Source organism: Pleurodeles waltl, chromosome 7, assembly GCF_031143425.1.
Source record: "Pleurodeles waltl isolate 20211129_DDA chromosome 7, aPleWal1.hap1.20221129, whole genome shotgun sequence".
Lineage (NCBI taxonomy): Eukaryota > Metazoa > Chordata > Amphibia > Caudata > Salamandridae > Pleurodeles > Pleurodeles waltl.
The window spans coordinates 154,494,734-154,509,631 of NC_090446.1; the positions used below are offsets into that span (position 1 = coordinate 154,494,734).

Genomic DNA, 14,898 nt, shown 5'->3' on the forward strand with positions numbered 1-14,898 from the left:
CTTGAGCAGAACGACCAAAAATTGTCACTAATGGGAGTTTTATGCCTGCACATACCCTCCAAAAAAAAAAAAAAAGGCCCTTTCGATGCAATGGTCTGAAATCTATGCCTACGCTTTTCTCCTGGTCCCTCTTATTTCCAGGATTCTCTGAAAAATCAAATGGTAACCATCCCGGCTTTGCTCCACGTTGGCCCAGACAACACTGGTTTATGGAGCTCCTCATGTTGTCAGTGGACAAATATTCAACTCAAACCCCAAGTAGACTTATTGTTGATGAACAATCAGCAGGTCCTTCATCCAGACCCTTTTTCTCTACTTTTATCAGAGTGACTCCTGAGCACAGTGAGCTACAGCACTTAGAGATTCCAGAAGACTGTCGATATATTCTTGCAAAGGCTAGCTGATTCCACCAACAAAAGATATTGCCTCAAATGGAAATGATTTTCTCTTTGGTGCAAAAATTCTAACGTAAATCCAATTACATCTGCTTCAGAACAGGTGTTACAATTTCTGCTGTCTCTTGCCAATTCCGGTCTAGTACATTCCTCTGTCAAAAGGCATTTGGCTGCTATTTCCAGGTACAGGTGAACTTTGGGATCTCCTTCCTTGTGGTTGCACAGATTAATCATCCATTTCCTTAAAGGGCGATTCAGAGGATATCCTCCAATAAAGTCACCACCTGCTGCATGGCAGCTTAACACCATATTATCTCAATTGATGATTGTTCCTTGCCGTCACCTCAGCAAGAAGAGTATGCAAACTACAAGCATTCCCTAGCAAAGCACATTTCTTGCAATTCAAAGATACCATGCTGATCCTTAGAATCCTAAGAATTAATCCCAAATTCATACCAAAGATTCTGTCTGATTTTCATCTGAATCAACTGGTTATGCTTAAGTCTTTCTTCCCAAATCCTCAAACACCAGCGGAACAAAGTCTTCATACTGTTGATATCAAGAGATGTTTAAAAGTTTACTTACATTAAACAAAGCATATTTGTACTACTGATAACTCTTTGTGCACTATGGTAACAAAAGTAAAGGTGGACTAGTCTCCAAATCCATCATAGCAAGCTGGATTTCATCAGCCATCCAGTTCTGCCACTCTAAGGCAGGCAGCCCCTTAAGACAAAAGACTAGAGCACACTCTACAACAGCAGTTGCCACAACAGTTGCCTTATTTGCTGGAGTGTCCACTGAAAATAAATGCTGTGCTACAACCTGGAAGAGCAGGCACATTTTCACCCATCACTACTGTCTGGATTCAGCACAGACCATCGATACAGCTGTGGGTCAAGCAGTACTTCGGCATCTTTTCCAACAAGGTGATCCCTTTACCATGCAAGGTATAATGTTGCACCCACCATCCTCTATCATATGCATGTGTATTTGATTGCTAATATATAGCACTGGTAACTATTCTGATCCAAGCATGTAAATCTATGAAAGATACCCCATTCTCCAGTATTGGTATCTTTCAAAGATTCACATGCGACCCACCCTCCTCCCCTTAAACGCTCCTCCTCTTAGGTAGTGAGGTTTATTTCACTAGTGCTTTGAAAATCTGAGGCAAGATGCCTTTATTGGGAGCGTTCTAAGGGTGCTGTTACCTGAATGGTCATTGTTGAACTTTGGTCCTTTTTAAAAAAGGACATATATAGGTTATTAAGCTCAACTTTGTATTCCCTTTACAGCCTGTCATACTGATATGTACTGCTTACTATGATACCGTGGGACTCCCACTTCGACATCGGGGAATGATTCAAGCATGTGAATCTATGAAAGATACCAATACTGGAGAATTGGAGTTACTGGTATGTAACAAATTATTTCTTGTTTATTTACGTTTTGGTATTTACGAGGGACAAACAATTCAAGCTTCATAGCCACCACGTTACCATGTGATACCTTCACTGCTTGACATTGTTACAACTGAATACAATCCTGTGTAATCCCAACCCAGTTGCTCCTTCTGGACAAGCATATTCATTCCCTTGCAGCACTGCAGTATATTTGACCATCATTTATAGTCCTGAGGAACAAACTGGATGTTGCTCTTTTTCATTAAAGAAGGGTAGGGAGGTTTTGGCTCAAATATACCTTATAATGTCAAAATAAACCTGGAAGTGGCTGGTGTACTGCCTCTAAACAAGATGTCCAATACTTTTGAAGAAAAACAGTTTTCACCAGAATGCTTGTCGTTATTGGATTAAAGCTTTTTCTGATGCAGGAGCCATATTCATGGCTTCGGACGCAGTCGTGGTTCTGTGCTCTTCTTTTAAATTGAGCCGTCCGAGGCTGCAGGTGAAAGCCTGGAGGCTACCACCACTACTGCCAGCACCGCCACCTGCACCGCGGCCAGCACCGCCACATGCACCGCCACATGCACCCCCGCCAGAAGCACCACGGTCAGCAGCAGCAGTACCCCCAGTGGGCAGCCGTCCGAGGCTGCAGGTGAAGGCCAGGAGGCTACCAACACCACTGACAGCACCACCACCTTCACCGCAACTGGCAACCACTGAGCAGCCATCCCCACTGGCGAGCAGTGTGTAGTGGTGACTACATGGGCTGCAGTGCGTCCTGGCCCCTGCAACACCTGTCGGTTTGACACCCAGGTGAGAGACTGTGAGCTTACTCCATCCAGGATGAGGCACGCTGGGCACAAACCCCCTCCAGAACCAGTGGAAGAAGGCATCCACTCAGCACCTCCTTGCCAGGATGAAGCACACTGGGCACAAGGCCCCCTCCAGAACCAGTGGAAGAAGGCATCCACTGGAGAGACTCTGGCTTTGCACTCCCCAGGAGCAAACAGTAGGCAAACCACCCACTTGAAAGACTGTGGCTTTGCACTCCTCAGGACCAAGCAGTGGGCAAACCACCCACTTGAGAGACTGTGGCTTTGCACTCCCAGGGACCAAGCAGTGGGCAAACCACCCACTTGAGAGACTGTGGCTTTGCACTCCCCAAGACCAAGCAGTGGGCAAACCACCCACTAGAGAGGCTATGGCATTGCACTCCCCAGGACCAAGCAGTGGGCAAACCACCCACTTGAGAGACTGTGGCTTTGCACTCCCCAGGACCAAGCAGTGGGCATGGAGCCCCCTCCAGGGCCGTGGCGTTGTACCATCTCCCGGCTGAGGTGCCCCCATTCCCTGTCCCCCCTGAGTTTTCTGTGTGTTTTGACCTGATGCCCCAGCAGTGTTCTCTCCGTATTGAGGCAGGAGTCAAGTGTGGCCTTGGCCTATGTATTATGGCCCAGTGGACCACGGACATTTTGGAGTGGGCATTGTCCCTCCTTTTGATATATTGTACATACTGTTTATTGTTCAAGGACGTATATATCTAAAACTGTACTATAACATTCATTTTACTACATTCCTTTTGTCCTTACGTTATTCCTGAGGGTTACGGGGTGTATATGTAATGTTATTGCATCTGTTTATGTGTATGGTGTTGGGGTTGGGTTGGGGGTGTTGTGTGTTGCGTGTGTGTGTCACTCTCTTTTTCCTCCCCTCCTCCCTTGTGTGCTAGGTGCAGTACTCACCGTGGTCATCTTCACCGGGGTTCGTGTTCCTGGTGTATGAGAAGGTACAGCAGCATTGGAAAAAAGTGCAGCTCGGGGCTGCATGGTGTCGTGGTGCTTTCTTGAGTGTCGAGAGGTGAGTCGTTTCCCTTCAGTGTTCTGTTTCCGCCATGCTTTTGATGGCTTTGGTACCGCCCCGGAAAAGCTAGCGGATAGGCGTGCTGTAATGCAGTGGGCGGTACATTGTCTTCCACCTGGCTGTTGGCAATTACCGCTGCGGTGTGTTAAAGTGGCTGTTTGTGTTGGCGGTTTCCGCCGTGGTCATGATTCCATTTCTTTTACCGCTGGCCAGTTGGTGGTGTTACCGCCGCTTTATCACTGACCGCCAGGGTTGTTATGAGGGCCTTTCTGCCAAAACAAACCTCAGTGGTAGTTTACTGACCTGTCATAACGTGAAAAGAAAAGCACAAAGCGGACAAGCGCACTGCAGTTCCTCATTTTATTCTATGATGAAAACTAACAAGCAGATGTAGTAAGGAACTCAGTGGTTCCCAAGCTGTGCTCCGGACCCTTGTGACCCTAGCTGGTTTTGATTGGAATTTGCAGCTCCAGACTGAGTGAGCACAAACAGCAAACAGATGCAGTCACCGTGTGGCCCGAGAGCGCACAAATAGTGTGAAAAGAGAGAACAAGCAAATCCTTGCATTACACTCACTATTCTCCATATCTTCATCCCAATCATTTTCATGGATTAAAATGTACAGTGATTTATCCTATGGAGGGAAAATTCATATTATACTCTTGTGTCATACATTAATCCAACCCAATGATCAATCATAATAAAGGAATATCAAAATAAATTGTATTAAATAATTCTATAAATAAAAAATACATATCCCTAACACAACAATATTATAACACATTAGAATTAAAAACCAGAAGGCCCCTCTCAGGACCTCTATATAGGCTCTGACAAGAACACTAACATAAATGGGGGACAACACTCAAGACACCCTCCCTAGTCTATCCTCAGTGGCTGTCCCAGTTTTTCACCACCTTCCTCAGGACGATAATATTTTCTCCCAACACATTACTTCATGTCCGTGTAAGAATAAAAAATTAACAAATAAGGTACATCAGTCCAATTCCCAATAATTTAAAAACCCTATACCTAAAAACATAAATTCATAAACCCATCTCCTAGAATCCACCACTTTCAAGCAGAGCATCAGGTAAAACAAAATAAAGTTGCCCCCTTGGGAAACCTCTCTCATTTCTTTATTCCAACCTCACATTGGGAAAAACAATTATACAATCACCCCGTTTGGTCAATCACTCAAATAAGTGTCAACTCCCTCTAACAGGACCAACAATCATTCAACCATATATATTAAAACCTCAGCACTCACCTGCTTCCAAGTCATACACCATATAAATTTAATTATAATCAAGTTGTGTCCATATACAGAGAGTATTTCTTACTTCTCTAGTTCTCACAATCAGGTTTATTTGTTCATTCCTCTAGTTCATCAGGTTCATAGGGTTATTAAAAATGAGTACTGTGCCACCCACTTGGCTCTCAGTCTCAGATCTATAGGCAAAAAAATACATGATGTCATCAATGCTGTGGGGTGGCATTCAGATTCTGCTTTTAAGAGTTGTTACTTTAAACCAGTCCCCAGCATTGCATCACTGGTCATGGATAAGTCGCTTTAACTTAGCATAATCCTTGGCTCTGGTCCTGACATAGAATGAAACATTTCCTAGCTATTGTAACGGAAAGTCTCAGTTCTATTAAGGACACAGAGGCGAGGATTAGCCCACCCAATATTACACAGGTATACTCCTGCTCCAGAGGGAAGAAGATTTTTTTAAATGTGGGTAGAGTGATACATTTAGTATGTCAGACCTTCAGGATTGTTTTGACACATGTTAATTTGTGGTTCACCCCTACTGTTGTATGATGATTAATTCTGACTGATACATAATCTGTTTTCCATGAACAGGTATAGGATTTTCATTTGCCCGTTAATTACTTTTTTTTCAGGATCAGACAGATCTAAACTAGACTGAAGACTATATTAACCGGTTTCTGTCGCAGGAAGAAAGGGGAGGAAGCAAGAGGGACAAAGGACTATGAAGGTGTCCCTGAGTGCTGATTGGGAAGTTTTTGTTGTTGACGTTTTCCAAAGGTTCATGGAAAATGAAGTCCTTATTTACTTGTTAAAATGTCTGCTGTTAATAATAAAGTGAAGAAAGTACAGCATAATACTCGGCTGCGTGTCCTTAATAGAATTAAAACTTTCTGTTACAGCTAGGAAATTGTTCATTCTCCATCAGGTTGTTTAGTCATATTTTCCCAGTCCTAATTCTGTAAATGTAATATGTTCACGGAATTAGGAGGAGATGCATCTTATTACAGGATCATATTGATATGAATATTTTCCCTGTGACTTTTCAGATATGCTTTGTTGCTGCTGTTAATGTAATCGGACAGCGAATGGATTTTTATGCGAGCTTGCATGCCTGCTGGCTGTTGTACATCTTGTACCTGCAAAGAAGGAAAACAATAGCTGAGGTGTGGCCAAAGTACTGCTGCTTCCTTGCCAGTATTATGACCTTGCAGTACTTACTCTGCATTGGCATTCCTCCAGCGTTCTGCGTAGGTAGGTACCAAACAGTGACATTTCATTGCATGCATCTTTGAATCTGAGGAGGAAGATTGGGGTGTCAATAGAGAAAAACAATGGTTTAAAATTTCATTAAGATAGGACCTATTCCATCAAAAGTGGCATACTAAATTAATCATAGACACACTCTTTTAAAACCGTTTTCAGAACTAATGCAACCCCAACTACCACTTTATCCGTCACCAAGGCAAATAATAATTTAAAACCCTTGAGACTGTTGTGAAATTAGGTTGAACTAATGTAATAAGCGATGTCTAGGAAACCCAAGTATGTATATACAACAATAGGTGTTTTGGTTGGGTGTAACAACATTATTTCAATATTCAACAAGTCCTAATGTTTTTATAATATGGTCATTATGCCATAACAGAGCAGATCATCATACTGGACTTTGTGAACATTGTTAGACTAAAATACATTCATAGTCGAAAAGAGTCCCTTATCTTTTTATCAGTTAATTAGGAATGGGACGGGGTATATCTATTGTATTTCATTATTTTCACATACGTTTATGTATTTTACGCAAAAACCTTCTTTGGTTGGATGTGTACATGAGGTATGAGGTGTACATGGGCACCTGATTATCCAAGCCTTGTGAAGTTGCTAAACCTTTTTTGAAAGGCCTACCAAGAGCTTAATACATTAAGGGTAGCATTAAAGGGTTGGGTTATTCAGTCTCTTTTTTACTTAAGTGAAATTGGTACTGTATTCAACTGACATTCATTTGTGACACCTTGAATGGGTTTTTAAGAGTACCAGAGAGTACTTGGTTTGTGATTAACATGCTGCTTAGTACCCTTTGAACATTTACCCTTCAGAAAGAGTGAAACCAATTTTTCAAAAAATACATCTTCTGTTAAACCTGATGAGCGAAAAGCCACCCTCCCTGTATGGGTTACTGCCAATTTTTACAACGTCTGGGCACCAGTTCAAAAGTGGTTGCATTATTTTACCTGTTGTGAAAAGGAGAGCGTCAAGTCGACCATGTACCCATGCAGGTATTGTGGGATAAACACCTTACAAATACTAAGTAATATCTTAATTGGTCTCTCTTAATTTCTTAATTCTAAGAAAAAATTACTTCTACTTTCGAGTCTATTATTAGTAAGCAGTAATGAATTTGGAATACCATTATGTACTGTGCAATGATTTGGGTGCAATGTTCTTCTTTAACAGATTACCCCTGGAGGATGCCAGGCTTGAGAATGACTTCTAACCTCATCAAGTGGTTGTACATGCCAGATTTTGCCAGGAGACCAGATGCAGTTTTTATTATGTGTAAGTAAAGAGCAAGACTTAACCCCCTAAATGCCTTTTGTCACAAGTGCATTTAAACCACATGAATAAACTTTGAGTATAGATTTTCTTTGGTATTGATTAGGTAAAAACGTGGATTTGTTAAATGTGTGCAATTGGCTTTTAAAGCAGCACCTAAATTATGATGGAGTGACAGAGTAAAGGCCCTCAGAAGTTGACCTCTTTGTCAGAACCCTACAAGTAACCCTATTTGAAAGTTCCTTTGGCATTTTTAGAGTTGTGGCTTTCTGGAATTAGCACACGTCAAACCAATAACTTAAAGTGAAACTTTATCTGCTCCAAAAAGGATATCTCAGGACTTCACTGCGAACTTTTGACACACCATAAACAAGTTGCCTCGGATTGTTAGGAGGGTAATAAGAAAACTGCCCCCAAGTAGGTCATTTACAAAAATCGTGAAAAAGGAAATCACTTTTTGTCTGGTCCTTTAAAGATTATTTTGCACCAATTACAAAGATGCTAACAGAGGTCCTAACAGGGCACAATCACTATCGATGCCAAGAGTGCAAAGACACACCTCTGCAGTTGCGATGGCACCAGTGATGTCAGACATTGATTTTAACGAGATAGTTTAATCTAGCGTGGAGAGGAGGTGCATATTTCAAGGAATAGTCGTTACAGACAATGGAATGCTAATAATATGTCATTAAGAGAGTTCTTATTTTTTTAGGTGAAATAGAGGATTTCCCAGAAGCAGTCATCTTGTATTCCGGTGCTGGAAATGCCAAAATATTACTCCAGCAATCCATAACTTGTTGTCGAGGGCCAGGGAAGAGTGTCTGAGTAACAAGGAGCTGAGTAAATGATAGTCTGTGCACAATGTTTTACATATTCTGCCACCAATAACCTGCATTTTAGGTTAGGTTAGCGTATGCGGCTGAAGCAAATGCTGCATAGATTTATGTGTTTCCAGCAAACTCCATGGTTTTATATTGGTAAGATAACTTCTGGTGGTTGGTGAATGTGTTAAGGGTCTGTTTGCCGTCTCTGGTCACAGATTTCAGTTGTCATACAATGTTTAAGTTGGTTATTGGTCTGGCTGCAGAACATAGCATGTAACATGCAGATTTGTATTTTAGACAAAATTGCTTAGTTGGTTAATGCTTGTGCTGCATGGCTGCTTCTGTTATCTGCAGAGATAGCAAATGACAATGCACATCAAGGTATCATTATGGAAACAAAATAAAGCTTTTTCACAGATGTACTACATATTGCATGCCATCAGGTGCACACTGTTGAATCCAACAATTATTTATATAGGACAATACTTTAGGATACAGACAAATGTTATAACAAGTAAAATAGAACTATATGCTCATTGTGCAAAAGCGAACACAGTGATAGGAAATACATAATTAGAAGTGATTTAAAAAGGCTTCAAAATTAGGCTGTAAACACATAGATTGCAGTGCACATTATGCTAATAGAGGTCATACTATCCTTAGAGTTAAAAAAAAATAATCTTTGTACCCGTATTAGTGTTGAAGGCATTTCGCCCCTTAGGCAATTCAGCGGATCATCATCGGGATCAACAGGAGCAAGAGAGTCGGCCAGGAACAAAGGCAATGAATAATGATGGAGAGAGGCAAGAGGCAATAAGTAGTCTTAGGTAGTAGACGTAAAGTAAAATTAAATTGGAGTGACCGTGGGGGAGGGAAAAAAGATCACTGAAGTTATTTGGGACCCGTGTACAAAGGTCAACAAGAAGAAAGGATTGAGCAACCTAATTAACCGAACATTGGAGTAACCTGTGAAGGGCCACAATGTGTTACCCCAGTACAGGGCAAAATGTGAAGTGGCCCGCCGACTTCTAGTACATGCCAAATTAATCCCATAAATGATAACCTGGAGCATAAGGGTCAACCAGGCACGGCTCGTGGGAGGAAAAAGGGGCGGGGCAGTCTGGGGGGGACGGCCCCAAAAAAATGATAATAATAAAGCTTACCTTTTTTTCACACCGCTCTATCCGCTCTGCTCTGTCGTTACAGGCACAGGCAGCAAGCCTGCCCTGCGACCAATCCTGATGCAGCTCAAAGCACATTAGGATTGACTGGGAGCGCCCAGGAAGGGCGCTCTCGGTCAGACTGGGAGCCTCTGCCTGCTCTATCCAACCCTGTTCACAGGCACAACAAGATGACTTCTTTTAGCAATCTAAAGACCATGCAGCAGCTTAATTTCTGTTGATTTGTCACCCCTATCTCTGTCATGGTGTTTGACCGAAACACTACTGAATGATTGCTGAACTGGGTAGACCAGACTATCAATGCAACAACAGTAGGAAACAGCTCCAAGAATGCTACGTTTTGCACAAATCCTTCCTGGCACCAATCGGCCAGCATTGACTGCACACATCACTGACCACCAATTATGGCTCCAAACCTAATGCTCACTGCTGCAATTATGAAAAGACCAAATTCAGGGCTAGCCTCCGGCGGGGATATCTACAGCACAATTCCATCAAAGTGCTGAAGGAATTAATCCCACATTCTCATGTCCTGCCTGACTTTCTGTGACAATGAGTCTGGTGATGCCCCTGTCGCAAGCCAGTCATGCCCTTCGTAGTGGATCTATAAAAAGGCCTTCCCATAGGGATAACGCATAAGGCAAAGTTCAACTGAGCAACTAAGATTTAGAGTTGATGAAGCATAACCTTCCTGACCACCAAGCAGTCCCTCATTGGGCTTTTAAATTGGGCCACCTTATCCCCAGGAAGCCTGGATATGCCTGCCACAGTATCCAGTTGAATGCCCAAAATGTAATCACAGTGGCTGCATTCTTGTCCTGGGCCAGTGGTACCCGGAACTGCCCCATCAGGTCCACAAAACCCTCCAATACTTCCACACAGTGTGATGAGTCAGCGGTGTCCAGAAAGACAAAGTGATGCAGGGAATACAGAACTCACTTGACACCAGTTGCTTTCTTACAAGCCCACTTAAGGAATGAGCTGAAAGTCTCAAAGTAAGCTAGAAACCCCAGAAAGTGGAAATCATCTAGGTGTCCTGAGAACAGGTGTAAAGTAGATTCAATGTCTAATTTCATCAAATGGGCACCATCACCCAACTGTTGCAGCGTAGCGTAGTGTAGCGATAGCCTGGTCAAAAGAGGCATACTTTACTGAGCAAAGCTCTGGATCAATAGCCTCAATTACAGAGTTCCATTTAGGGGCAGAGAGATTATGTTTCAAGCGGAACTGGCCTGGTCCTTAATTTGACACTACCCCAAACGAGAGCAGACAAAGTAAACAAAATGGGTGAATCAAAGGGATCAGCCACTCTGCTCAGGGCACAATCTTGGCAGTCTTTTGACTGGCCACTGCCCCATTAGCATACATGCTGGCCCTTCTTCCCTTTTTTGAAGAGCTTGAACTCTGGATATGATGGCATCTGATAAAAGGAGCAATTGTGTTTGAACTTACAGGCCCGGGTGTCTCATGAACATTTTTCTGTTATAGGTCCAACATACCCCCCTATTTTCACCTGTACCTTGGCTGGATGTTGCCCGAAAGGGCTGGGGTCCATTGGGCTCCAACTTCCTGACCATCACAGGCCGCAACCGTGAATTGACATCAGTCTGACCCCCAATACAATGTTTTGCAGGTTACCTTCTTTCTTCTGAAGACCTTGTCATAATCCATCAATGAGGTGCTTCCAAACTCATCATGTGCGCAGACAATTTTATTTTGGTAACAGAAAGCAGAGGCCCCAATTCAGGTAACTTTTCCACCATGACTGAATGAAAGATAGTGAAAACTTTTACCCAATTCAGTAATGCTTACTCAACCTTCTTCTTCCTCGGGGTATGGGAGCAATCTTGAGAATGTGAACACTCTCTACAACATTTAGGGGGTCATTACGACCTTGCGATTACCGCCGTGCGGCCGCACTCACGCGGCCCCCATTATGACATTCCCGCTGGGCCGGCGGGCGCAAACCAAGTTTGCGCCCGCCGGCCCAGCGGGAATGAGGCCGCAACATGGTAGCCGGCTCCTAATGGAGCCGGCGGTGTTGCGGCCGTGCGACGGGTGCAGTTGCACCCGTCGCGCTTTTCACTGTCTGCTATGCAGACAGTGAAAAGTTGGCCGGGGCCCTGTTAGGGGGCCCCAGGACACCCCTTACCGCCAGCCTCTTCCTGGTGGTGCAAACCGCCAGAAACAAGCTGGCGGTAGGGGGGTCATAATCCCCAGGGCAGCGCTGCTTGCTCGGATTAGCACCGCCGGGGCTAAAACGGCGGGAAACCGCCAGCCCCGGCGGTGCGTCCGCGGCCCTACCGCCGCGGTCGTAATAAGGGCCTCCGTACCGCCAGCCTGTTGGCGGTACGGACGCCACATGACCACCTTAGTGTCTTTTCGTACTGTATTCTCAATAGTCAGATCAAATATCTTCACAAACTCCCCACTCCATATCTTTTCTATCACCTCCTCCGAGAGGTGATGCCCCAACTGATCACACTCAGATCACTCCTCACCAAGGTAAATATCCAGCAAAGCAGTAGCTGTGGCACCATTACCTGCAATGGCTGCCTCTTTGGCCCTGTCCGGGTTAGCCGCTGCAGCGGATGGTGCACTGCCTGGCTCCTCTGCTGAGCTGGCTGGAGATGCCCTTGATCACCTCTCCCAAACTGGGCTCCTCGCTCTCTCATAGTTGTCGCCCTCTTATGCCCTGTTGCAGCCCAGATTAGCACAACATTGGAGAGCCTGCCTATCCTGGAGAGCCAGGGAAGAACACTAGTGACATTAGCTAAAAGGTCCAGCTGTGCGGCACTGGAAATGGATGCTTGCAACCCCACTCCAGGGCAGACACTCTGGACATTAGCCGTGTTGGGACCAGGGACACTAGCTGCCCTCCTTCAACTGCTACACAGTTGTCCCCGCTTTGGACAATGTTGGTGCCACCTGGCATCCCTCCCTGCCTGAACCTGGGATCCGCCACTGTAATTTCAGCTGCAGGCACAGCTTGCGGACAGGCGTGACCTGACTAACCTTTTCTTGCTCTCTTTGGAACAGGAGGGACCCTCAGCCTCCTGAGCCTTTCTGCATGCTACACTGAGGATGCTGCAGCCAGTGCTGCCATCTTGTTGACCCCTAAAAGCACAGGGCACAGGAGTACAAACCTTTCAATGATGGCATCAAATATCTCCATAACTGCCTTCATGTCCCTGTCCCTCCCACTACTTGCAGACCGCCTGTGCGTCTTAGGAGGAATGCTAAGTGATGGAAAATCACAAAAAAGACAAGAAACCCCCCATGACAATACCGAATGCTCTAATACAACCCAACTTAACCACCCCAGCGGCTCCTTCCCTCTTTGTCTTGGGATGGTGGGCAAGAACCAGGTGCAGTGTGGCAGAGGCTTGTGTAGATGGCCTGAAATGTATTGAGGAATAACTACGTAGAGACCCCACATAGCACTAGCCCAAATTATCACAACACCAGGGCAAAGTATAGCTAAGGGAGGGCATAGGGTGACTAAACGGACAGATCAAGGGCCTGAGGGACTGGAGGTCACGTGTAAACCAAAGGCCAGGCTGCATGCTCCCCTCGAGGCCACACCAGAAGAAAGTGTTGAGGCAGAGACGCTTTGGCGGTTCCCGCTCTGCAGCGGGACAAGGATGTGCAAAATTAAAACGGGAGAAAAAGTCCTTTAAGCCCAAAAAAGGGAGAAAAAGTGTAGATCCTCATCTACAGCTCTGGGTGGTCTGTGGCTGAGATGTGGAAGCAAAAGTCCGAGCCCTGCTCTCGCCCACCTTTTTAATAGGGAGAGTCCCTGGCCACACCCAACACCGTGCTGCACCCACACGACCTGCGAAAACTCTGGGTGGGCTGGCGATAACTCACCACAGTGGGCAACGCCTCGTGACCCAGGGCACCCATAGGCCTGCCGTACCGGAAATGGTGTCCTCTCCCGCCATGCCTCACAACACTCAGCACGCCCCATTTGGAGTGAGTCTTTGGTCATTTCCTGCCTCCCTTTCCAGGTCAGTCGGGGGGCACAGTAGGCTCGGTTAGTGTCTTTGAAGTGCAAGTGTGGTAGGCGACAATTCTCACCTGCCCCCAGACTGTGAACAACCAGACCCTCTATTGCATGTGTACCTGCAAATATTTCCATGGGGGCCGCAAACTATGGTCTTTGGTGTGCCCAAGGCCTGCCTTAATGGCAGCACAGTGGGAGAGGGGCTTTGTGGGGAGTTAAAGTGGGCGTAGGGGAAAGCGAATCACATAAATGGTGTGGTCAGTGAATCATGGATTTATTCTGAATGTTTCTTTCCATACTGCCCTCTAAATTAAGCCCGTAGTCTACAAAAGAGTAATAGATTTGGCAATACTGTGTTATTCTCTATATTGAATTGCTATACGGTACCTTAAGGTAAGCCTTTCTGCTTGCTACCTCCACCTTGGGAAAGACAGGGGTAAAAAAGGAAGTTACTTAATTATTGAATTGAATTGAAATGAAATAGAATTGTACAACGTGAAACTTGAAAACCTAGGATCAATCCGGTTTCCCCACTTGACCCAATTGTTTGTTTCAAGGAAACTGCCTAATTTCACTTTGCCTCCTTTTTCTTCATTATGAGATATAAGAGCACCTTGAAATGCATGAGTTCAGGATTTTTGCTGTACAAAGCTTGTGTGTCTGATTTAAGAAACTATAATGTTGACATGTATAATAACCCTTGCCACCCAGAGGGTTCCACGTGGCAACTGACTTGCAGCTTAGTTCCCTATTGGCATTGTTCTCAGGGTGTGAGAAGGCACTCATTTTTTAAAGCAAACAGTTTAAAATAAAATATTTTTGAATGCACTTATCTATTCTGATGTACTAAGATGTAACGTTTCTGCACATTAATGAAATACACTTTTTTAATATTTAAGAGATTTTACCATATTTTTACTTGTTTGTTATGAGAGGTATTGAAAATGTAATGCGTTCCTAAAGTTAAGTTTTGCAGGACACCCTATTTGCTTCTTTTGTTTTACTTCAGTTAGCCTATAATTAAAAGCTTTCACGTTTATTTAACATATCTTTCAATGTTAGTGCTTTGTGAAATAAGCAGCAGCCCAGAGGAGTCATTTAGCTGAGGGCAGCATTTGAAGATCAGGAGGGCTTCAAGTGGCCCCCGGGCCATACTTTGAGTATCACAGCTCTATTGCGATACTGTCTGGGAGGAATATACAAAGACCAACTGCGAACTATACCTAGTAATTTGACTCAGGATACAGGCTGTAGGCATCAATAGTTGGGATAAGAAAATGCCAAATTTCTAAAAGTGATTTTTTTAGAATTGTGAATTAATTTCTTTTTTACCATTAAAGAACGTTTCAAGTTATAATAGCCGAGTCACCAAACATGACATTCCCTCTTGCTCCCAAACA

At 44.3% G+C, this 14,898-nt stretch overlaps 1 protein-coding gene across 2 annotated transcripts in view; it reads left to right on the forward strand.

Moving 5' to 3' along the window:
- LOC138303899 (piezo-type mechanosensitive ion channel component 2-like) overlaps positions 1 to 14,898 on the forward strand; it is a 733,706-nt gene that overhangs the window by 321,584 nt on the left and 397,224 nt on the right. For both annotated transcript variants that reach the window (XM_069243434.1, XM_069243435.1), the window contains 2 exons: positions 5,984 to 6,188; positions 7,389 to 7,490. In XM_069243434.1, the coding sequence (XP_069099535.1) occupies positions 5,984 to 6,188; positions 7,389 to 7,490 (307 nt within the window). The remainder of the gene's footprint in view (positions 1 to 5,983; positions 6,189 to 7,388; positions 7,491 to 14,898) is intronic.